This window comes from Oncorhynchus mykiss, chromosome 2, assembly GCF_013265735.2.
Source record: "Oncorhynchus mykiss isolate Arlee chromosome 2, USDA_OmykA_1.1, whole genome shotgun sequence".
Lineage (NCBI taxonomy): Eukaryota > Metazoa > Chordata > Actinopteri > Salmoniformes > Salmonidae > Oncorhynchus > Oncorhynchus mykiss.
The window spans coordinates 73,620,435-73,646,768 of NC_048566.1; the positions used below are offsets into that span (position 1 = coordinate 73,620,435).

General features: G+C 44.2%; 1 protein-coding gene across 1 annotated transcript in view; it reads right to left on the minus strand.

Moving 5' to 3' along the window:
* rasgrf1 (Ras protein specific guanine nucleotide releasing factor 1) overlaps positions 1-25,702 on the minus strand; it is a 35,863-nt gene extending 10,161 nt beyond the window's left edge. Inside the window, exons 1-16 of the mRNA XM_021571414.2 lie at positions 25,074-25,702; positions 18,396-18,502; positions 17,438-17,585; positions 16,469-16,564; positions 16,115-16,368; positions 15,605-15,684; positions 15,281-15,474; positions 14,733-14,842; positions 14,468-14,586; positions 13,812-13,972; positions 13,430-13,493; positions 13,055-13,197; positions 12,713-12,795; positions 12,357-12,605; positions 10,722-11,092; positions 10,457-10,576 (exon numbers count right to left, since the gene is read on the minus strand). Of these exons, the coding sequence (XP_021427089.2) occupies positions 10,457-10,576; positions 10,722-11,092; positions 12,357-12,605; positions 12,713-12,795; positions 13,055-13,197; positions 13,430-13,493; positions 13,812-13,972; positions 14,468-14,586; positions 14,733-14,842; positions 15,281-15,474; positions 15,605-15,684; positions 16,115-16,368; positions 16,469-16,564; positions 17,438-17,585; positions 18,396-18,502; positions 25,074-25,349 (2,575 nt within the window). The 5' untranslated portion in view covers positions 25,350-25,702. The remainder of the gene's footprint in view (positions 1-10,456; positions 10,577-10,721; positions 11,093-12,356; positions 12,606-12,712; positions 12,796-13,054; positions 13,198-13,429; positions 13,494-13,811; positions 13,973-14,467; positions 14,587-14,732; positions 14,843-15,280; positions 15,475-15,604; positions 15,685-16,114; positions 16,369-16,468; positions 16,565-17,437; positions 17,586-18,395; positions 18,503-25,073) is intronic.
* Between the last annotated feature and the right edge of the window lie 632 nt (positions 25,703-26,334).

The following is a 26,334-nucleotide window of genomic DNA, read 5'->3' on the forward strand; positions in this document are numbered from 1 at the left end:
AGTGCATTGTACAACAGTTAAACTTCACTTTGGAGCAATCTCAGTACAGAGCAGACTGGGGAAAAAGGTGCAACCGGATGTGCGTGGGCATATCAGATGCAACTGAACCAGAATCTGGGGTTTACAAAGGAGACGTTGAATATGGCACTCATTTAAGCCCAAGAAGTAGCCAGTCAATTATCCATTTACCAGCTTTACAAGCGTAATAATGTCATACATTCCGTACTTACCAAAGAATGGAGATTCACCGAGCCATTACTGCCGTTCCAGATGGTATGTAGTACTCCCAAAAAAAGTCAAAATAAAAAGTTACATGCAACCAAAAAAAATGCCTTGTTTTTGAATAAGTGCGCATTCTGCACCTCCTGCAATATTAGTAATGGAATTAAAATACACTAAATAAAGAAAATATCAATAACTGAAATATACAATAACTATAAAAACATACCCTATATCAAATTTTATTGGACTTGTACACATGTTTTGCATATGCTTATGTTTCTCGCTCCAACAGTGCAGTAAAACCAAACAATTGTCATTCCTGCTCCCTCCCCCTGGTGCTCAACGTTTTCGGGTTTACAAACCTCTGGTCCTGGCAACCCACATTGTGCACACCTGGCAACCATCATTGTGCACACCTGGCAACCATCATTGTGCACACCTGGCAACCATCATTGCACACACCTGCTCCCCATCGTTAAGCACGCCTGGTCTTCATCACCACCCTGATTACTTTCCCTTCATACAGCCCTCAGCAAGCCACAGTCATCAGGCAGTATTGGTTTTGGTCATGCTCATCCTGTTTTGTATAACTTTTATTTTTTATTATTAAACTCACTTTCTGCACCTGACTCCCTGTGTATGCGTGACGCTTAAACGCAAGCAAAACTAAATGCATGCTATTCAATCGATCACTGCCCGCACCTGCTAGCATCACTACTCTGGACGGCTCTGACTTAGAATACGTGGACAACTACAAATACCTGGGTGTCTGGTTAGACTGTAAACTCTCCTTCCAGACTCACATTCAGCATCTTCAATCCAAAATTAAATCTAGAATCGGCTTCCTATATCGCAACAAAGCATCCTTCACTCATGCTAGGGCTAGGGTCAGTTTGTTATATCTGGAGTACTTCTCCTGTCCTATTCGGTGTCCTGTGTGAATCTAAGTGTGCGTTCTCTAATTCTCTCCTTCTCTCTTTCTCTCTCTCGGAGGACCTGAGCCCTAGGACCATGCCCCAGGACTACCTGACATGATGACTCCTTGCTGTCCCCAGTCCACCTGGCTGTGCTGCTGCTCCAGTTTCAACTGTTCTGCCTTATTATTATTATTCGACCATGCTGGTCATTTATGAACATTTGAACATCTTGGCCATGTTCTGTTATAATCTCCACCCGGCACAGCCAGAAGAGGACTGGCCATCCCACATATGCTCTCTCTAATTCTCTCTTTCTTTCTCTCTCTCGGAGGACCTGAGCCCTAGGACCATGCCCCAGGAATACCTGACATGATGACTCCTTTCTGTCCCCAGTCCACCTGACTGTGCTGCTGCTCCAGTTTCAACTATTCTGCCTTATTATTATTCGACCATGCTGGTCATTTATGAACATTTGAACATCTTGACCATGTTTTGTTATAATCTCCACCCGGCACAGCCAGAAGAGGACTGGCCACCCCACATAGCCTGGTTCCTCTCTAGGTTTCTTCCTAGGTTTTGGCCTTTCTAGGGAGTTTTTCCTAGCCACCGTGCTTCTACACCTGCATTGCTTGCTGTTTGGGGTTTTAGGCTGGGTTTCTGTACAGCACTTTGAGATATCAGCTGATGTACAAAGGGCTATATAAATAAATTTGATTTGATTTGATGCTGCCAAACATACCCTCGTAAAACTGACCATCCTACCGATCCTCGACTTTGGTGATGTCATCTATAAAATAGCCCCCAACACTCTACTCAACAAACTCAATGCAATCTATCACAGTGCCATCCGTTTTGTCACCAAAACACCATACACTACCCACCATTGCGACCTGTACGCTCTCGTTGGTTGGCCCTCGCTTCATACTCGTCGCCAAACCCACTGGCTACAGGTTATCTACAAGTCTCTGCTTGGTAAAGCCCCACATTATCTCAGCTCACTGGTAACCATAGCAGCACCCACTCGTAGCACGCGCTCCAGCAGGTATATCTCACTGGTCACCCCCAAAGCCAATTCCTCCTTTGGTCGTCTTTCCTTCCAGTTCTCTGCTGCCCATGACTGGAACAAATTACAAAAATCTCTGAAGCTGGAGACTCACATCTCCCTCACTAGCTTTAAGCACCAGCTGTCAGAGCAGCTCACAGATCACTGCACCTGTACATGAACCCATGGAGGTACGGGCCACACATCTCCGCAGCAGAGCGGCGTCGCCGGAGACAGCTGATGCTCTGTTCCCATTGCGGCTAGGAGGGGGCACCAGCTTCAGTGGCGTCCGGCGCTTTCCAGGCTGGGGTCCACTAGAACAGCCCCATGACCTTCTGTCTCCCAGGGTAGGCGTGAGTATTCAATTATCATTCTCTGCCAAACCCTTTCTGGTTCCCATTTTGCTGGCTGTCCCTCAAGGGTTGTTTCTACAGACTCCGGTGCCATGGGGAACTTTATCGACCAGGCCCCCGCCTCCTCCCTGAACTTAACTTCATACCCACTCGCCTTTCCTTTCCAAGTCCTGGATATGCACCCATTGGGATCCGGCATAATTACGCACGCCACAGCACCACTCACCCTCACCGTGGGACCCAAGCACAAGGAAAGCCTTCCCTTCCTCATCACTCATCGTTGACCTGTACACAAAGTCCTTCTCGGCCTCCTGTGGCTCCAACTTCATAACCCAACCATCTCCTGGTCAAAGATGACAATCACCAGAGCACCTGCTTTCCCGCATCCTGTGGTTCCACATTGGTGGAGGGCCCTGTGAGTGTCCTCCAGCCCATCAATCGGTCCTCCCGTATCGTTGGCCTTGTGTTTTGGGACATAGATGTGAATATCTGCCAGGGTCTGGAGAGGGAGGGCATCTCCAGAGGGCATCTATGTCCCCACGTTGGTGAGAGATTGGCTGTTGATCTGGGCACACATCCCTCGCCTATGGACAGCCAGATATCACCCGCACCACCCAATCACTTTCCAATAAATACTGGTGACCCACTTTGGTGCAGGATGTCACCCACTATGTCAAGTCATGTACTCAATTTAAATGTTCCCAGCATGCTCCAGCAGGGAAACTACTTCACCTTCCTGTGCTTCAGCAGCCTTGGTCACATCTGTCCATAGACTCTTTAACGTATCTCCTTTCCGATGGGTTTTACCACTATTCTGGTTGTTGACAGATTCTCTAAATCCTGTTTTATCCCTCTCTGGTCTACCTAACACTCTCCATGTCACCGAAGCACTAGTCCAGCAGGTTTTCCGGCACTATGACTTTCCGGAGGACAAAATTTCCAACTGTGGTCTACAATTCATGTCGCGTGTCTGGAAAGTTTTTATGGAGAAGCTGGGGGGCCGCGGTCAGCCTCGCATCTGGTATCGGCCTCAGTCTAACGAGCAGGTGGAGAAGACCAACAAGGAGCTAGGGAGGTTCCTAAGGAGACACTGCCAGGACTGGCAGGTGGAGTGGGTCCGGTTACTTCCCTGGGCGGAATATGCCCAGAACTCACTTTGTCACTCCTCCACCGGGCTGACTCCCTTCCAGTGCGTCCTGGGATGTCAGTCGACCCTGACTCTGTGGACTCCAAGCCAGACAGAGGCACCTTCAGTGGATGAATGGTTCTGGCATCAGGACCAGTGAGGCTCCCGTGTTCCATCCTGGTGATCGCATCTTGCTCTCAACTGGAAACTTCCCGCTCTACCTGCCCTGGTGGAAGCTGAGACCCCGGTTTGTGGGGCCCATCAAGGTCCTCCGGAGGGTCAATGAGGTAACCTATCATTTAGAACTCCCCACCAACTACCAGATCGCACCCTCCTTTCATGTTTCCCTCAGGCTGGTGGTTCTTGGCTGCTGCCATCTCCAGCGACACCCCTCCCTCCCCTGTACATCGAGGGGACACCCGCCTATGCTGTTAGGTCCCTTCTGGACTCCTGACATCGTGGGGGTCGGCTCCAGTACTTGGTGGACTGGGAAGGGTATGGTCCTGAGGAGTGCTCTCGGGATACTGTCACCTGCTCTCTCTGGCGGTCGACGTCGCCAGTCTACTAACCACCGGTCCTGGCAACCTACATTGCACACATGGACTTCATCACCACTCTGATTACTCTCCCTTCATAGAGTCTTTAGGCAGTTTTGGTTACGTTCAGTATGCTTCTCCTGTTTTGTATTTTTGTAATGTTGATTTTTAAATGTTTGGCAACTGCTTCGTGACTCCCTGCGTATACGTAACAACAATACACAAATACAATATATACATATTCCGTCTCAGTCCGGAATATGCATATGATGGTGTGTCTAGCTAGTATGGACAGTATATGAATAGAAAAGGTGTACTGCAGTAGTTATATAGGCTGAGCCTTGGCTAGACTACTGTGTGTGTGTGTGTGTGTGTGCGTGTGTATACTGAAAAAAATATAAACGCAACATGTAAAGTGTTTCATGAGCTAAAATAAATAACGACACCAGAACTGGACCTCCAGTGTGATCGTGAGACCAATTCATTCCAATCGACTGATTTCCTTTTGAATTTTTTTTTTTCAGTGTACATATGACGTGGGTGAAACAGTCATGTAAACATCAGTGTTCAATGACTATGGACCTAGGGCAGCAGTATCTACGGTGCAGGGTAGAGTACTTAATCTACATTTCCAGGCAAGGCAATTTTTCGATTGCCTGTAACTTCAACTTTTTTTTTCAAGTGCATGCCAGAATAGCAGCAATAGCTGCTCAGTGAAACTACAGTTGGTAAGTACCGACTGTATTTTGACATTAAGCTGGAAAAGTTGGTGAATGGCTTCCTGGGCTTGAAAGAGAATTGTCATATTCAACATGTCCTGTAAAGACAGATTCTGGTTCAAGACTCAACCAACGGACGGTGTGAGTGGTGGCGAACTTGACGACTTGAGGGCAGTGGGTTCTGAACAACAAAGGTGTACAAAAACACAACCCAAAAAAGCTCTTTGGCGAATGGAAGGGGCATGTGCTCTGCACAGGTAGAGCCTTAGACCGGAGGGGATGTCTGAAGTTTTATGGGCTCCATACCAATTGTGCTAATATTGTTTTTTCATGATTGTAACTTATTTTGTACATAATGTTTCTGCCACTGTCTTATGACCGAAAATAGTTTCTGGATATCAGAACAGTGATTACTCACCTTTTTTTGAGTCAGATGCAAAGGATTGCAAATCCCCGTTATTCACATGAAGAGGAGACCCTGATACAGGGGCAGCAGATCTGGGTGACTTGAGAATTCGTCAGCGAGTGTGTAACCCGCCTCTACCATCCGTCCTATTGGCTAACGTGCAATCATTGGAAAATGAACTAGATAAGCTTCAATCGAGACTATCCTACCAACGGGACATTAAAAACTGATATCTTATGTTTCACCGAGTCGTGGCTGAACGACGACATGGATAATATACAGTTGGTTGGGTTTTCAGTGCATGGGCAAGACAGAACAGCTATCTCCGGTAAGACGAGGGGTGGTGGTCTGTGTCTATTTGTCAATAACAGCTGGTGCGCGATCTCTAAGGTTTTGCTCACCTGAGGTAGAGTACCTCATGATAAGCTGTAAACCTCACTTTTTAACGAGAGAGTTTTCATCTATATTTTTGCAGCTGTCTATTTCCCACTACAAACCAATGCTGGCACTAAGACTGCACTCAACGAGCTGGATAAGGCCATAAGCAAACAAGTAAATGCTTATCTAGAAGTGCCGCTCCTTGTGGCCGGGGGACTTTAATGTAGGAAAACTTAAATCTGTTTTACCTAATATCTATCTGCATGTCACGTGCAACCAGAGGGGAAAAAAACTCTAGACCACCTTTACTCCACACACAGAGACCTGTACAAAGCTCTCCCTCGCGCTGCATTTAGCAAATCTGACCATAACTCTATCCTCCTGATTCCTGCTTACAAGCAAAAACTAGAGCAGGAAGTACGAGTGACTCGCTCAATATGGAAGTGGTCAGATGACGCAGATACTAAGCTACATGACCGTTTTGCTAGCACAGACTGGAATATGTTCTGGGATTCATCCGATGGCATTGAGGAGTATACCACATGAGTAATCGGCTTCATTAATAAATACATCAATGACATTGTCCCCACAGTGTTCGTACGTACCAGAAGCCATGGATTACAGGCAACATCTGCACTGAGCTAAAGGCTAGACTTTTATAAGAAATCTCACTATGCCCTCTGACGAACCATGTAACAGGCAAAGCGTTAATACAGGACGAAGATTGAATCTTACTACACCGGCTCAGACGCTTGTCGGATATGGCAGGGCTTGCAAACTCTTACAGATTACAAAGGGAAGCCGAGCTGCCCAGTGACACAAGCCTACCAGTCAAGCTAAATCACTTCTATGCGTATTTCAAGGCAAGAAACACTGAAGCATGCATGAGAGCACAAGTTGTTCCGGACGACTGTGTGATCAAGCTCTCTGTCGCCAATGTGAGTAAGAACTTTAAACAGGTCAACATTCACAAGGCCGCAGGGCCTGACGGATTACCAGGATGTGTGCTCAGAGCATGCGCTAACCAACTGGAAAGTGTCTTCACTGACATTTTCAACCTCTCCCTGACCGAGTCTATAATACCTACAGTGGGGCAAAAAAGTATTTAGTCAGCCACCAATTGTGCAAGTTTTCCCACTTAAAAAGATGAGAGAGGCCTGTAATTTTCCTCATAGGTACACTTCAACTATGACAGACATAATGAGAAAAAAAAATCCAGAAAATCACATTGTAGGATTTTTAATGAATTTATTTGCAAATGATGGTGGAAAATAAGTATTTGGTCACCTACAAACAAGCAAGATTTCTGGCTCTCACAGACCTGTAAGTGGCTTCTTTAAGAGGCTCCTCTGTCCTCCACTCATTACCTGTATTAATGGCACCTGTTTGAACTTGTTATCACTATAAAAGACACCTGTCCACAACCTCAAACAGTCACACTCCAAACTCCACTATGGCCAAGACCAAAGAGCTGTCAAGGGACACCAGAAACAAAATTGTAGTCCTGCACCAGGCTGGGAAGACTGAATCTGCAATAGGTAAGCAGCTTGGTTTGAAGAAAACAACTTTGGGAACAATTATTAGGAAATGGAAGACATACAAGACCAGATAATCTTCCTCGATCTGGGGCTCCACACAAGATCTCACTCTGTGGGGTCAAAATGATCACAAGAACGGTGAGCAAAAATCCCAGAACCACACGGGGGAACCTAGTGAATGACCTGCAGAGAGCTGGGACCAAAGTGACAAAGCCTACCATCAGTAACACACTATGCCGCCAGGGACTCAAATCCTGCAGTGCCAGACGTGTCCCCCTGCTTAAGCCAGTACATGTCCAGGCCCATCTGAAGTTTGCTAGAGAGCATTTGGATGATCCAGAAGAAGATTGGGAAATGTCATATGGTCAGATGAAACCAAAATATAACTTTTTGGTAAAAACTCAACTCGTTGTGTTTGGAGGACAAAGAATGCTTAGTTGCATCCAAAGAACACCATACCTACTGTGAAGCATGGGGGGGGAAACATCGTGCTTTGGGGCTGTTTTTCTGCAAAGGGACCAGGACGACTGATCCGTGTAAAGGAAAGGATGAATGGGGCCATGTATCGTGAGATTTTGAGTGAAAACCTCCTTCCATCAGCAAGGGCATTGAAGATGAAACGTGACTGGGTCTTTCAGCATGACAATGATCCCGAACACACCGCCTGGGCAACGAAGGAGTGGCTTCGTAAGAAGCATTTCAAGGTTCTGGAGTGGGCTAACCAGTCTCCAGATCTCAACCCCATAGAAAATCTTTGGAGGGAGTTGAAAGTCTGTGTTGCCCAGCAACAGCCCCAAAACATCACTGCTCTAGAGGAGATCTGCATGGAGGAATGGGCCAAAATACCAGCAACAGTGTGTGAAAACCTTGTGAAGACTTACAGAAAACGTTTGACCTCTGTCATTGCCAACAAAGGGTATATAACAAAGTATTGAGAAACTTTTGTTATTGACCAAATACTTATTTTCCACCATACTTTGCAAATAAATTCATTAAAAATCCTACAATGTGATTTTCTGGATTTTTTTTCTAATTTTGTCTGTCATAGTTGAAGTGTACCTATGATGATAAATTACAGGCCTCTCTCATCTTTTTCAGTAGGAGAACTTGCACAATTGGTGGCTGACTAAATACTTTTTTTGCCCCACTGTATATGTTTCAAGGAGACCACCATAGTCCCTGTGCCCAAGAACGCCAAAGTAACCTGCCTAAATGACTACCAAACCATAGCACTCACATATGTAGCCATGAAGTGCTTTGAAAGGCTGGTCATGTCTCACATCAACACCATCATCCCAGAAACCCTAGACCCACTCCAATTCTCATACAGCCCCAACAGATCCACAGATGACGCAATCTGTATTGCACTCCACACTGCCCTTTCCCACCTGAACAAAAGGAACATGAGACTGCTGTTCATTGACTATAATACGTTCATCAACATAGTGCCCTCAAAGCTCATCACTCAGCTAAGGACCCTGGGACTAAACACCTCCCTCTGCAACTGGATCCTGGACTTCCTGACAGGCTGCCCCCAGGTGGTGAGGGTAGGCAACAACACATCTGCCACGCTGATCCTCAACACGGGGGCCCCTCAGAGGTGCATGCTTAGTCCCCTCCTGTACTCCCTGTCTACCCACGACTGCGTGGCCAAGCATGACTCCAACACCGTCATTAAGTTTGCCGACGACACAACGATGGTAGGCCTGGTCACCAACAACGATGAGACAGCCTATAGGGAGGAGGTCAGAGACCTGTCAGTGTGGTGCCAGGACAACAACCTCTCCATCAAATTGAGGGCTTCGAGCAGGTTGAGGGCTTTAAGTTCATTGGTGTCCACATCACCAACAAACTATCATGGTCCAAACACATCAAGACAGTCGTGAAGAAGGCACAACAACACCTTAATCCCCCTCAGGAGAATGAAAATATTTGCCATGGGTCCTCAGATCCTCAAAAGGTTCTACAGCTGCACAATCGAGAGCATCCTTACTGGTTGCATCACTGCCTGGTATGGCAACTGCTCGGCATCCGCCTGCGAGGCGTTACAGAGGGTAGTGCATACGGCCCAGTACATCACTGTGGCTAAGCTTCCTGCCATCCAAGACCTCTATACCAGGCGTTGTCAGAGTAAGGCCCTAAAAATTGTCCAAGACACCAGCCACCCAAGTCATAGACTGTTCTCTCTGCTACCGCATGGCAAACGGTACCGGAGCGCCAAGTCTAGGACTAGAAGGCTCCTTTAAAGGTTCTACTCCCAAGGCATAAGACTGCTGAACAGTTCATCAAATGGCTACCCGGACTATTTACATTGACCCCCTTTTTTACGCTGCTGCTGTTCTCTGTTTATTATCTATGCATGGTCCCTTTAGCCCTACCTACACGTACAGTACATATGACCTCAATTACTTCGACTAATCCATACCCCGGCACATTGACTCGGTACCGGTACCCCTCATATATAGCCTCGTTGTTGTTATTTTATTGTGTAACTTTTTTTACTTTCGTTTATTTAGCAAATATTTTCCTACTCTGCATTGTTAGTTAAGGGCTTGTAAGTAAACATTTCACCATAAGGTCTACACTTGTTGTATTCGGCGCATGTGACGAGTTAAACATTTTATTTTATTTGATCTGTGTACGTGCCTGGAGCTGGGACAGACAACAAAGGCCTTCTTCACTGACTGTTTTGTACTAAAACAATCTCGTTACCGGGGGCGGCAAGCTGGGAAACACACTCATGCTGTAGTTGCTATGACACAACTATCCCCAACACCTACTCATTCCTAGAGCTGGCTTTCCCAGCATGTTCTTATTCTCGCCACGAAATTACAGTCTGCATGAATTTTATCTTGTGTGGCGGAGTTCATTGAACACAAAGTTTAGCATTCTTTGAGTGTATGCACATTGACAATTGAATAGGCGTAGAAAATACTTTATCTCTATCATGTTTGACTATTTCTAATAAAGACAGAGATAGAGGATATAACATAAATAGGGAAAATGCATATAAAAGTAACAATGAAAATGGGTGCTTTGATTTCTTAATTCTGACTCTGTTTCCCATGTAAAACAGGAGAGCATATTTGAGTTCTTGATAAATATGGCATTTTGGCTGAGGGGAGGACGCAGGTGGCATGCCAGCATGTGATCCAGGTGCTCTGGTATCATGGCACTGAGTGATAATGACACCACTGTGCAGTCTGGGACACAATGTACCTGAAGAGTTTTTGCATTTCAAGTTTTTGGGGGTGGTTGGCGACTTGATAGGAGACGTTTCTGGGTCTGCGTCATCGCTCTGGTTTTGGTCAATGTCACTTTCCTCCGGAACTGAAATATCTAAGTACATCAAGTGCAAAACAGGTCAGTACATACCACTTTCTAGACACGTCATGATTCAAATCCTGCGCTATATTCCTTTTAAGAAGCACCAATAAGGACATAACACCCCACCCCCCCCCCCACTGCCCCTTAGCTGGATTACCTTGTTTAGACACAATGGTCTCCTCTGCCTTGTCTGTCTTGCCCTCTCCCTCGTCAGGGATCTTACTGGTGATGGGGCTGGTGACATAAAGCTTATTGATGTCCAGGGTGGTCTTGCTAAAGGGGGACATGGAGGAGTACATGCTTGCATAGCCGTTGGAGGAGCAGCTAAGGGCGGCCAGGTCCAGAGCCTTGCCCCCAGTGATGATGGGGATGTTGAGGGAGAGTTTACGGCGGCGGTTGGGGGACGATGTCTTGGTGATGGCCAGGGGAGGGGGGGAGGAAAACTTACGGCTGGCCCTGGGGGATTTGGGAGGCTCCCCATATAGTAGTTTATTGTTCTGACTGCTGGCGAAGAACAACTCCAGGGATCTGCAGCAGTAAAAAACAACACATTTTATTGTAGTCAGAAGGATGTACTGTAGCTATGTACTTTAGCACTTCAGTGTGTTGCAAATAACAAAGAGATCAGAATTATCCATGTCTTTTTGTGTTGTATTGATAGTCCTGTGTGGCTCAGTTGGTAAGAGCATGGCACTTGCAGCGCTAGGCTTGTGTGTTTGACTCCCACGGGGGACCAGTACGAATGAAAATGTTTGCACTCACTACTGTAAGTTGCTCTGGATAAGTGTCTACTAAAATGTAAATAATTCAGTACATTGTCAACAGCAGAATGGTGCTTCTGCAGTCGTGCTTGTCTTTTTTGTTGCTGAAAACCTCTCCCACTCACTGCCACCCTCCTTGCGACCTCACGGGTTCCCATAAATAGCACAGCGAGTGACAGAGCAAATAGCCATGCTGCTGACACAAGCATCAGAGTGGCGGTGGCTCACAGAGACATGACAGGCTCCACATGAAAACATGCTGCATGGTGTGGGCATGGGGAGGGAGCTCCCCCTGATCTGAGCCTGGGAGCTAGGCTCACTCTCCTGGGCCGGAGAGAGGGTCTGCTCTGCTCTGGTCGACAACATGCACCATAAATATTTCATACTATAGATCCTCTGCAGAACAGAGAGGGTGGGGTCCTGCAGCAGAGAGGCCAGTTGCTAAGGTGACAGCGACAAAGCCCTGCTGAGACGCTCTTAGGCAGGCAGAAGAAGAGGCTGAGCCCAATTACTGCCTTCTCACACAGAACACACACCAACCACACTGACACACACAGACATGACCTCTACCCAGCTCTCCTCACCTCACCTTCCATCACACACACAGACATGGCCTCTACCCAGCTCTCCTCACCTCACCTTCCATGACACACACATGCAGGCACGCAGACACACAAACACGCGCCCACGCACCCACCCACACACACACACACACACGCACAAACACACACGGTAAAGAAGTAATACTGTGGGCTGTGGAAAAAGAGCTGTGAGGAGATCAGTGGTGGGCTAGAGGAGAGAGAGGCAGCCAGAGGAGGCCAGAGGCTGCTGGGCCTGTCAGGGGATGTTATCATCACCAGCCCTAACTACAGCCCTCTTTACTGTGTAGGGGCCATGGCCATGCAAAAACACTGACAATGTATCATCTTTAAACAGCACTGGGCATGAGATAGATTTAGAGATTTCTCTGACTGTGTTGGTCAAAGTCTAGGCTAAATGGTAAAGCAGTAGCAGCTCTTTTATGGCCTTACCGGGCTGGGATGGCACTGATGGGCTTTTTGTAGATAGTGATGAGCTTGTCCAGCACCACATCGGCGCTGGTGAACACGCGGTAGGAATGCAGGAAGGTGTTGAGGAAGTCGATCGAGAGGAAGCGCAGGTCGGTCAATCTCTCTAGAAGTCTTTCCACACTGGCATAGCGGATCTGCAGCACCTTACATGAGTTCATCATCTTACTGAAACGGATGTCCACGTCATCGCAGTACAGGCTGGCGTCAGACCTGCTCACAGAAAAAACCCACAAACACATGAAAACACAATAACACACAAATAAAGGCACCATGATAATCCCATTGACTGTTTAGCTATAGTTGTGAATGGGGCTTACTTGATCATCTGTGGCACGGTGACTTTAGAGTTCTCCTCAAATGCATTCATCATAAGCCCATTGCAGCGGATGTTGTCTATGCACTGTAAGGGAGAAGAAGGGAAGGTTAAGGGAGAGGAAAGGTGTGAGTACAGCCACTCTGCAGACAGACATCCAGGCCCCATGTCTCCCTGCTGGAGACAGACAGACAACCAGGCCCCATGTCTCCCTGCTGGAGACAGACAGACATCCAGGCCCCATGTCTCCCTGCTGGAGACAGACAGACATCCAGGCCCCATGTCTCCTTGATGGAGACAGACAGACGTGATGCATGCAAAGTAAAGCAGAGCAGAGCAGACGTGCCTGGCTGATGTCACTGGTCCAGGCAGATTTCTCCTGCCGCGAGGAGGCCACCAGGATCACTGTGAATGACTGGCCTTCTTTAGGCTCCACCACGATTTTAAAGTCCAGGTGCTCCATGTCCTGTACACCCTTGTCTGGTTTGGCTTTGGGCAAAACAAACAGAGGTGAATAGGAGAAATGGGTCATTACCATGACATAATGAGAGGTTTATTGTGCTTGTAAATGATGATGAACAGATGACACTTGCAGGGAGGCTATAGCTAGTATACTTCATAAAAGTGTAATACTAAACTTATCATATGTTACACTGTACATACAGTAAGCATATGTGCTCCATATTTCAGTGAGGTAGGAATGAAACAGTGCGGTGCTTACACTCATCATCTGTCCCCTCGGGGTCTTCCAGAAGAGTGCAGTCAATAAGAGAGACCACGCCATTCTGAGAACAACATACAATATGCATTAGCACACTCACAACCACATTCCAAGAATCCCCTCCATTACTGAATAATCAATAACAATATGACTTACATTATCATGTAGCAACACATATAGACCTACAGGTCAATAAACAGAGTAAATCAGCACCCAAGTAATAAGGGACTCCTTAAGAGGATGTGTTGACTTCAATATCATAGGACCATGATTATATGTATTGGTATTAACGAAAGCCTCATCTATGTATTGTAATTTGTTTTGGTCCAGGATGCATCTTAAGAGATTGTATAGTAGGCTCAGCAGCCCAGGGCAGGCCCACCTTGGTGAGGTGCAGCTTCCCTCCAGAGCCCCTGGTGCAGATGATGACATGCTTGGAGAAGAGGAAGCACTGCCTCTCCCCTTCCTTCTTCAGAGTCAGAGAGCCCAGTCGCCCACGGGTGATCTTTCCCTTCTCACTCATTGGCACCTGGATGAGAGAGCCTGTATGGCAAAAGGGGGAGAGACATACAGCAGGGTTGTCCAGTTAGTGATGAGGGCTCACAGATGAACTGTACTGCAAGACTGGGAGAGGCCTCCTTCACCTGTTCAATGACTTTGGGGGATATATACATACTGTAAGGTTAAACCATATCTCTATATGATTTTCCTCTTCTTTATATGTCCATCAAAGTCCGTTGGGGATGTATGACATTTACAGTCCCTGACTCACTGTCGGATTGCCTCCCAACAGCCTGATTACCCTTGGAAATGAAAGAGTCAGCCCACTTTCAGTACATGCTATAAAGGCAGACAGGATTATATCACCCAAGCCGCTGGTTAAGTCTTTCCTTATGGAGGCTCAGGTAGGCCTTTGGAGGTTTGAAGTTGTGATAACACAAAGGCAGTCAAACAGTTGCGAGGTAGAAAATCCACCTCTTTGATTCTGTCTTTATGTGGGATCTTGGGTTCCTTTGTGAATCTTCTCTCAGAGCTTACCTTGTCTGACAAACGTCTGGCTGGTGTCAAGGAGGATCTCGCAGCCCTCTACAATCATGCGCTCAATGGCCAGATTCTTCCTGATGTTCTCTGTCTCACTCACCTCGTCATGCATGATTCTAGGGGCAGAGAGGTTGGTCTTTTCACATTTGGAATGTCATTGTATTCACTTTGTCAGTGTGTATGCATTCTGTACAGTAAGCATGGTAAACTGAGGTGTCCTGTTTGCTGCTTTGGCGCTATAAGGTGGAAAGGGCAGGTATACCTGGACAGCTCCTCCAGCTTTGACTTGGCATAGTCCAGACTTGTCCTCTCCACATGCTCATGTGGTGTGTGGGCCAGGAGCTCGTGGAGAGTAAGAATGTAGCGGGGAATCTGGAGTGACAGAAAGTTAATAGGGGCAGGTGAGTCACACACACTTGCATACAAGACACACACACACTGACACAGACACAAACACAATCAAACTCATTGCAGCAGATCAGTAGGGACTTCTATGTACATTCACAGTCATCAGCAGAAATGTATTACCAACACAGCAGAGTCCAAAGTAGACCCCAGTGGAGCAGACTGCACGGAAACTGCATGCCTTGCCAGAAAATAGCCATTATGAAACCCTGAGCTTCACAAACAACCAGTTTATGTGTTTATGAAAAAAACAACAGGGATATTCACGTGAGACAAATATCTGCTCTGTTGTTGGTGATCAATGGAGGAGCCTTTTTCTGAAGAGAGAGAGAGCTGTTTGAGCTGAGAGACGGGGACTGGACAGTCAATGAGAAGACAGTGGAATGTACAGTACTGTATGCCTACCTGGAACATGGGGTAGGTGAGGAAGGTCTCCAGAGTCCTCTCCTCACAGTCTGGCTTGGCCTCATACTGCTTCAGCAGCTTGTCAAAGTCTCGGTTCTGTTTACAGTGTGCCAGGATCTGCAGACTGTATTGGTGGTTCCTCACAAACTCCTGGTAGATGTTCAACATTGGCAGCAGGATGTCAAACAGGTCAGCTGTGAATAGAGAGGACCAACAAGTGAATGAGAGATTGATAGATGATGTATGAGGTCAATTGGGACATGGCATTATCAAATTCATCCATCCATTAAATGACCCTGAAAAAAAGCACTTTAGTCAGCTTACCCAAAACTAATGTTGGCCAGCTTGCTATTCTTGCTTTCAACCCTTGGTAGAATATTTGATGCAGAAACATGATGGTCTCACTAAAGTAAAGGGGAAATTAACAAGATGTTAAGTGTCCATTCTGAGAAAAATATACGCTAGCCATAGTTAGGTGAAAAGGATTCAAACATGCAACAGTGAATATGCCTGTATGTGCAAGTGTGTTAAGATTTTATACCGCTGCACTTGCCTCTTGACAGGTCGTCATTGCAAATAAGAATCTGTTCTTAATTTACTTACCTATATAAATAAAGGTTAAATAAAATACAAAAGAAACATCTTAGAATGAGTCTTTGACACAGCATAATGCCATTACATCTCAGGGTTATTATGTTTTCATTATCGTCCATAGTTGTAATGCATGAACATAAAATCCTACAGCATTGAGACAGTCATATCACTGTCTCCCTGAGAGAGGTGAGAGACAGCAGTGGAGGTGTTAGTTTGGCGTGATCATCTACAGCTGCACACCTGTTGAGGAAGATGCTGCTGACGTCGTCATGGGTGATGGGTGGTTTCTTGGAGCTGGCGGCCATACGGAGCGGTCGGAGGAAATTGTTGACCAGGATGTGGAGCTGCTGGACGTACTCAGCCTCAGAGTCCAGCATGCTGAACACCACCTGGTTCCTCTTCCTCATGCTCTCGGCGTGGGGAGACCGGATGTAGTCCTGGATGATGGTCTTCCACTTCCTCCTGCACATCCAGCCTCGTAGGAAACTCTGCACCTAGCGGACCACGGGAATCAAAGGTGAGTTTCTTTCCTGCATCATTGGCAAATACACTGAAAATAAAGTAGAACATATTTTGTGTAAATACAGTATGTACTTTTTTTATTTTCTTGAGTTCAGAGTCATCATCTTCACTGGGGTCGGCTGTTGGACTCGACTGGATCTTCCCATTGTCTTTGTGCAGGCCGGAAATCTGCCAGAGAGGACAGCCACAGACAAGATCCACCAGTCATCATCACTCACAACCTGCTCTCCAAGTTTCCTCCTCACTTGACAGCGTATTAACAAAGTGACTGTGTCAAATGCAATTAGAGGCTGTCAAAGCTGCCAGCTCTGACATGTGGTAGTGGTGGTGGCAATACTAACTCTGTTCACTTGGCTGATATCTTTACATCAGCACTCATTTCCATTGGTTAGAAATTCAGACTCACACTGTGTGACACTGTGCTGCTGTACATAGAAAAGCCATAAATGTGCTGCACAAAAGAGCTGGGAGCTACTCAGAACTGTCTGAAGGTAAGTGTCCCCATTTACTTTGTATAGGCTGAAAGAGTTTATTGTTATGTTTTTTTTTTGTGTGTGGGGGGGGGACTCTTTATAATAAAGCCTTGTTCATGCATATTCAGCACACCATTTCATTTCAAGCCCCACATTTGCACATTAAAGTAACATGACTATTTGATCTGAAGAATACAGCAGGGAACATAGCTCTATTGGAGGGATTGCTTATGAGTGGAGATGTAAAGTGGTGGGTCTGCACACATCTCTTTGTGACAGAGCGGCCCTCTCAATCTTTCCCAATCTCCCTCTCTCTCTCTCTCTCTCTCTCTCTCTCTCTCTCGTATTATTCAATAATATAGACATAAAGATACAACTAGTACAGTCATTATCCATTTTAGTTCACTCAGATGACAAAATCCTAGAAATCTTGAGCGGTGCTCCTGAGAGATATTTCACTGTACTGTAGTTGCGCTAGATCCCACACAAGCTCCAAACGCTTTCCTGTTAAGTAAAAAATAAACATAACAATCCCCCCTGAGGCAGAAGGAATCATAATGAATATTACCTCTGATTTTAGCCGTTCAATCTCTATTTCCCCGTCCTCTATCTGTTGTCGAAGTTGCTTAGCAACCGTTTTCTCTGTCTCCACGATCTGAATTAGATGGAGATACTTCTGCATGAGCGTCTCGTGCTCCGTGGCCAGGTTCCTGTAACTGTGGACAGGAAACACACACTCACACACACTGCAGCAACTCTCCACAGGCATGTTTCCATACTTTCAGAGGTACAGATAGACACACTCAAGACTGTATGCTCCCCCATGCAGACTGTATACATCCACCACTCTACCCCTGCCCTACATACACATGTGTACCCATACAGACCTCAGGTCTATGAACAGCCTCATAATGCAGTGGCGTAAATATGAATATCCTTTGTGCTCAGTGAAGTGTAGCTACAGTACATTGCTGCACATGTCTCAGCAGATAACCAACCAAAATACAGCAGGGCCATATTGATAAGAATATCCTCAGAGCAGTGCCCAAATCCACAGTCACAATAGACCACCAATCATCACAACGGCACTTATTATTTCACAATGATTAATATACAGTAAGCTACATCCCCAGTCACCCTGTTTCATTCAACTGAAATGACACAATACCAATTTACTACTAACAGTTCAATAACAACACCTGAAACCAGAGTATATCAGGAATACGGTTCAACATGAGCTGCATCCAAACTATTACCTCAGGTGACACGAATGTTTAAAAATCCTTCTCAAGTTCCCTATCAGGTTTTCTACAGCATTTCCCCCCAGAAATGTTCGTCAAAAACATTGCCTTACTGCTGCATGACAGTTCTATCACATCTCAACAGAGTCAAGTTGTACATTTCAAACCATACATTATGCCTTATCTAAGAGATTACACCCATCCATACAGTAGACATCAATAATAGCACGTGTGTGTTAATGTAGGTGTTGACTGGGTAGACAGGTTGTAGTAGAGGCCTGGTACCTGGCATGTGTTATTGCGGCCACCCATTCATCACCGTCCTTGACATCCTCTGTACGCAACTCCAGGGCTTTCTGGTTTTCATGGGTGAAATTTACAGTGAAGTAGTACTGAAACACACAGAAAAAAACTACGGCTTAATTAGCTCTAAAACACATTACTACATTGCATGGGTAGAGCGGCATTTGGATTTTTTGTTTTTTAATGTATGAGAAAAAGTATTTTCTCAATCCATAGAAATCTAAATGAGCTATCATATTATAACCACAAAATGCAACGAAAAAGGTCAGACAATGCACAGTATAGCAGCTACAACGCAAACATAGTTACACAAAAATTGTATTTTAACAGAAGATTATGAAGAGTATTTCTGGCCAAAAACATCAGTGTGCTGCAGACACACATCATTGAAACCATGAACCCTCTCACAATCTAAGCTTGTGTGTACCCTTTCTCATTGCTGACATTGTGCACATTGCACAGATGAGGGTGGGGAAAGGAAACCCACATCCTCACCCACCAGCTCGATCAATGGGGATTTTAGTAGAAAGCCTCTCCTGACTGTCTGGCTGCCTGGCCGCCTAACCGCCTGACCGCGTTACCGCCTGACCAGCTGTCTGACCGCCTGGCTGCCTGGCTGCCTGGATGGCTCCGGATCCCAGGAGGAAAAGCCATAAGACATGTAAGCTGGAGGCATTGCCAATTACATAACTGTGCACTACCTGTTACCTAGCAACTCCACTCTGTGCGAATGGATAGGCTCTTAGCACTACTTGTCTCACTCCATTTTAACTAAGCTGGCCTTCTCTACGCTGAATTCCCCAGCACCAATAGGTCTGTGTACGAAGCATCACAGTCACTTAACGATCATAGACCATCCACATTATCTGGTGGATTAAAAGTTCATTTCAGACCTTGCCAGACCCTGTTTTGTTCATATAGTACATTTCTTAAATGTTGAACATTTAAATCATTAAAATGTTAGCTGACAAGGCTAATTGAGTGATTGTCAGTGTCTAACATAACAAGAGGAAAACTGCTGATGCATAGCCACATTTTGAAATTACACCTTGGGTATTCTACTATTCTAACACTCAACAATAAGTTCAGACCCTGATTGACTTCCTAAAAAAAAAACATTGAAAGTGTGTGTGTTATGATTCAACATATCCTAACTTTTCTTTCCTCAAATAAGAATCTCAGTGCACTTTTCTTTTGAAAATATACACCAAAACACACAATGATTGGCATGGCAAGATAGGAAAAGATCAGCGCTGCTTGGCAAAAGAACAGCCTGCATTATCACATCTCACACATTGGAATCACACTCAAGGTTAAAAATGTGACTCGTAGTGTGTACTTTGGCAGCAGCCATGTTGAGCGAATGCCCAGCCTAATCTTTGGCCAACAGCAACCCATCAACCTGCACCTCATCACTATTCATGGCTGAATGGTATTCATCCTTCCTTCAAAGATAATCGGATCTATTTTTTTCAGGGATGCATGCTTGTTGTTGTTGTAGTTTTCCTTCATCCTCTCTCTAAAAGCAGAGAGGCTTGTTTAACACACAGCCTTGTTTAACACACAGCCTGTTTAAGACACAGCCTGCTTCATGCTTTATGTTTACAGCTGAATCACAACACACACACTTTCAATGTTTTTTTAGGAAGTCAATCAGGGTCTGAACTTATTGTTGAGTGTTAGAATAGTAGAATACCCAAGGTGTAATTTCAAAATGTGGTTATGCATCAGCAGTGTTCCTCTTTTTATGTTAGACACTGACAATCACTCAATTAGCCTTGTCAGCTAACATTTTTTTAGATAGTTAAGAAAAAACAGAACAGAAATACATCAGCCATCACTGGTTGCCGAATGCTGTAAAATGTAGCTGTTCCCCAATGGGCCCTGGCCCCTCTGAGGTAGTGCAAGGAACACATTTACAACAGATTGTGTTAAGTTGATTGTGTTAATAGTGGAAGGGAGTGGAGGCGCGACAACACACAGATACTCTCTGCAGTTCCCTGCAAATAGGGTTGCCATATGAACCATGGGCTAAAATACCTTATCATCGTTAGATAACAACATTTGGGGATGAATTGAATGTGTGAATAAATGCTCAAATCCAGAATTGTAATGAGTTAACAGATCAAAGGTAATTCAAACTCCTGATTTTGATGCAAATAGAAGAAAGGCAAAAACCTCTACTGACCTGTCATTCTACCTGAGGCATTAACACTCTCTTTAGAAAGCACAGGCACCCGTCTTTCTGAGCTTTCATCAATATGGTGGCCCCTTAAGCTGTCAAACTTCACAACGACCTGCATCATTGAATTTTACTTCACAGTCAAATTTCGATTAAAGCTGACAATGTGTGAGGGCAGAAATGAGGGTGAGATAAATATGCTTATATGAATAGTACAGTACATTGATTACAAACCAGCATACGATGACTATTGAAGATAATATTTAGTTTAGGACTACTTGGCATCAAAGGATCTTCCCTCTGAGACGAGTCCTCTCCCCTAACCTATTTTAATCAACTTTCATATTGTATTTTGTCTCCGTTGTTCATTCAGTTAAGCCTTAAACTCGATTGAACTTTAAAAGTCTACATCTCAAATCCATTGTCACAGATTTAGGCGGTTGACTGTCTCTGTGCCATCCTATTTCTTATCATTCAGGATGAACTTGAAAACAAGGTGCATGGTCTATGGTTATGCATACTCATAAGGCATACATACACTGCTCATTCTTCTATATTAATGAAATTACAGTGACAGAAATTACAGTATTCGGCCCCCTTGAACTTTGCGACCTTTTGCCACATTTCAGGCTTCAAACATAAAGATATAAAACTGTATTATTTGTGAAGAATGAACAACAAGTGGGACACAATCATGAAGTGGAACGACATTTATTCGATATTTCAAACTTTTTTAACAAATCAAAAACTGAAAAATTGGGCGTGCAAAATTATTCAGCCCCCTTAAGTTAATACTTTGTAGCGCCACCTTTTGCTGCGATTACAGCTGTAAGTCGCTTGGGGTATGTCTCTATCAGTTTTGCACATCGAGAGACTGAATTCTTTTCCCATTCCTCCTCGCAAAACAGCTCGAGCTCAGTGAGGTTGGATGGAGAGCATTTGTGAACAACAGTTTTCAGTTCTTTCCACAGATTCTCGATTGGATTCAGGTCTGGACTTTGACTTGGCCATTCTAACACCTGGATATGTTTATTTTTGAACCATTCCATTGTAGATATGTTTTGGATCATTGTCTTGTTGGAAGACAAATCTCCGTCCCAGTCTCAGGTCTTTTGCAGACTCCATCAGGTTTTCTTCCAGAATGGTCCTGTATTTGGCTCCATCCATCTTCCCATCAATTTTAACCATCTTCCCTGTCCCTGCTGAAGAAAAGCAGGCCCAAACCATGATGCTGCCACCACCATGTTTGACAGTGGGGATGGTGTGTTCAGGGTGATGAGCTGTGTTGCTTTTACGCCAAACATAACGTTTTGCATTGTTGCCAAAAAGTTCAATTTTGGTTTCATCTGACCAGAGCACCTTCTTCCACATGTTTGGTGTGTCTCCCAGGTGGCTTGTGGCAAACTTTAAACAACACTTTTTATGGATATCTTTAAGAAATGGCTTTCTTCTTGCCACTCTTCCATAAAGGCCAGATTTGTGCAATATACGACTGATTGTTGTCCTATGGACAGAGTCTCCCACCTCAGCTGTAGATCTCTGCAGTTCATCCAGAGTGATCATGGGCCTCTTGGCTGCATCTCTGATCAGTCTTCTCCTTGTATGAGCTGAAAGTTTAGAGGGACGGCCAGGTCTTGGTAGATTTGCAGTGGTCTGATAAACCTTCCATTTCAATATTATCGCTTGCACAGTGCTCCTTGGGATGTTTAAAGCTTGGGAAATCTTTTTGTATCCAAATCCGGCTTTAAACTTCTTCACAACAGTATCTCGGACCTGCCTGGTGTGTTCCTTGTTCTTCTTGATGCTCTCTGCGCTTTTAACGGACCTCTGAGACTATCACAGTGCAGGTGCATTTATACGGAGACTTGATTACACACAGGTGGATTGTATTTATCATCATTAGTCATTTAGGTCAACATTGGATCATTCAGAGATCCTCACTGAACTTCTGAAGAGAGTTTGCTGCACTGAAAGTAAAGGGGCTGAATAATTTTGCACGCCCAATTTTTCAGTTTTTGATTTGTTAAGAAAGTTTGAAATATCCAATAAATGTCGTTCCACTTCATGATTGTGTCCCACTTGTTGTTGATTCTTCACAAAAAAATACAGTTTTATATCTTTATGTTAGAAGCCTGAAATGTGGCAAAAGGTCGCAAAGTTCAAGGGGGCCGAATACTTTCGCAAGGCACTGTACGTATCATTTATTATTTATTGCTCATCGCTCACATTGACTGGCCAATGAATACTCACTAATGTGAGAAAACGGTGGTGTTCATGTTTTTGAATAAACAATTACAATGAGAAGTAATGTATGTTGGCTTGGAGATGTTATTAGGATGCAATGGGGTGTGACAAATATATTCTGAGCTATGTAACATTGTATTGAGTTGTGAACAGAGCCTGTTGACTCTGGCAGCTATGGAGTAAGACAGATGAGAAGGGATCATTCCTTCACAAATACAGACTCACAGACTATCAAAACAACATTATAACCTTGTGTTTTGTTGTAGTAAGCCATCCAATGATCATGTTGAAAAGGATGGATCAAAAGATTCCTGACAAATTCCTCTAAAACAATTTGCACGTTCATGATATAAGGAGTTTTCATTCTCTAATGAGGGGAACTGGGAGAGCAAAATATTAGCCAATATGCCACATATTGCTTTGTCAGCACAGGGACAGCTGTTCACAGGAAAGGCCTGGACTCACTTTGGACTGCAGCCTATACAGTCATGGACAGGGACTGCAGACAGAGCAGAACAGAACAGAAGTAAACAGAACTACTAGCAGATAGAGCCTCAATCCAATGATCCTACACACAAAACATTCCACAATCATTACATCATCCTTCATGTGCACAATATTAACTTTCCTTTTCAGTAATAGAGAACACAAAGATTGCAGCACCATTAATTATTCTGTTTTTCATGACTGTTTTTTGGAAGGAATGTTAAACAAGATGAGCCATATAATAAGATGAAATGTATCAGTTAACCATCTTATTGAAGTAAGGAAGTAGGATCTTATGGCATCTACTTCTACAGGTTTAGGCTTCTGCAGAATTGTAAATAATATGTTTCATTAGTTAAAAGTACTGGAGAGGAAATATATTTTTTAGCTACTTTGCAACTACTTAGCATGTTAGCTAACCCTAACCCTTTAAGCTAACGTCTAAATGTAACACTAACACTAACCTTAACCCTTTAACCTAACGCCTAAATGTAACACTAACACTAACCTTAACCCTTTAACCTAACTCCTAAACTTAACCCTAACCTTAAAGTGCCTCGGATTTACTAACAGAATAATACAAAATGCTCTGAGACCAGGTTGCAGCTTATAGGAAATGGGTGATGAACATCCACAAATTAATACATACTATATGAAACGTAACATATCATACTAAATGGAGTGTCTCGGATTTACAAAAAGATTAATACGAAATGATCTGAGACCAGGTTGCAGCATCATAGGCCAACAGTAGAAGCCAATCAAGACAAACGATTATGTTTTATTTGTTCTTCCAGATTTGAACAGCCTCATCCTCTGATCCCAATGTGAAGGAATAACTCATCCCATTTCTATGTTTTTATGTTTTGTACCAAAACATAAAAACAATAGTGACGAAGACCCCATGCCCGTTGTTTTGGCGTACGGTCTTGTTACTAAACAATATTTGCTGCAGACTCAGTTGCCGAGGTAGGATGCTATTAATAAAAACAGTGCGAGAGTTATATCAATACGTCAAACTGTGATATTACGTCAAATATCCGCAAGATGGCGACTGTGGTACGCAATACCTTTAGCGCAATTTTGTTGAAAAAAGAAAACAGTGTCACCAAACTTCACTGTGAGATAACATTACATTGGTTTGACAATAATAGTTCCATGTCAACCCCATGTTTTGTTTAAACATGTAGGCCTGTAGACCATGTAGAAATACATTGTTGCCAAAAAATAAAAATAATCAACCCTATATAGGCACAATGCAGCAAAACCGAATGAATACTTATTAATAAAATACAATAAAAACAATGCAGAAAACCGCGAGGCAGCTCGGTATTCAATTAGGTGTTTATAATGGAATCATTAATCCGATGCATAGATTACATAACACACGCACGCTGAGCAAACAGCTCTTTATTGAATATGATAGAGACCAACTGTAGGTTATAATTTAACTGGACTGTAATGTAATACTTGCTGTGGATAAAGAGGGATAGGATAAATAGCATAAATAATGGGGGGGGGGGGGGGGGGGGGGGGTACTTATCCCAAAAATATATATATGCGCTACATGTACTCATAACGCTGAACGTCTGATTCACATGATAACCTGCTTTCAACCTCATGCGGATATCTGCACACCGGTAACTCGTGCATCATTCATGTTTATTTAATGACAACCTATAACTTTACAGTCGTAAAAAAAAGACAAATGAAACAACGTTGTGAACTTGTATGTGTGTTATTCCTACCTGCTTTTCTAAACACTCTTTGGATGATTGTGATGGTTTAGGTGACGGCGCTCTGTCACACACACATCCCTCCAACAGGTATAATCCCGCAGGTCGAGAGCTGGACTCGCTCTCAAAATAAAACAGCATATTTTGTAATAAAGCGAACCACTTTGTGTGCCATTTTGTGTTGTCTGAGCTCCTTTTGCTCAAGCAACCTCGCCTCGTACCATCCTTCTTTGCCAAAAGACCCAGGTAGGTGACATGACCATCATTCAGTCGTATTCCCTTCTGCATTTTTATAAGGAGACTTTGGTTTTAAAAAGCTACGTGTTCCTTACATCCTCTTAAACCCGGTACACAGACAGACGTGGACTTTCTGATTGCGGACAAGCAGTAGTCCGCTCTGCCCCTGCATTTACCATGTTGGCGTGAAGTACAAAAAGAGAGAAACAAAACAAAGAACACGGATGTATCATCCTAAATTCGTTTAGGATATTTTAGGGCTTCAATTCCCTCATTTCTACACAAAAATAAAGAAAAAATAGACCGACTATGAATTTAAACGGAGACAGGCAAAGGAAGATAATTATAGCGTGCGCGAGGTGGTTTGTCGTATTCTCACGTGAAATCTCCCGAAAACAGTGAGCTGAGCGAGACAGCGAAGTCACGTGACGTATCTTCGGGAAAACACATTTCAGAACCTTGGACAGCGAATTCAAAACAAGTGAAAGTGAAGCCGTCGCGTGAGCAGTTGTTTTCATGCAAGAGATACCTTAGTCCTCCTGACTACTCTCATTAACCAAACATGGAAGTTGTATTATTCGTGAATTAACACTACTTTTTGAATCTAATGAGATGGAATTGTAACTCCTTGTTACTCAGAGAACGAAAAGCATACATTTCACAGGGCAGTCAGATAGTGAAAGTTCATTACCCATGGGATAGACTATAGTAGGCAGGTGGTTGGCTATATAAGGGTAGGTCTTAAGTCCATGTGATTCACAACAATGCCTACCATAGACCATTTTAATTGTTTAAAAATTCATTGAGCAGTTGGCCGTCTTGAATACACACTTGTAAAGGTCAGTCTTATTCACTGACATACATCAATACATGATTTGCCTTGCCATTACATTAATGTAATCAATTTGGTTAATGACAATGTCGATTGGAACTAAAATCTTGAATTTCTTTAGCCCATGCTTGGCAACCTATTCAAGTGGACCCACCTGAGCAACTCTCAGTGACTTTTATTTCCTTGCAAAAAATGTGCTGTTTT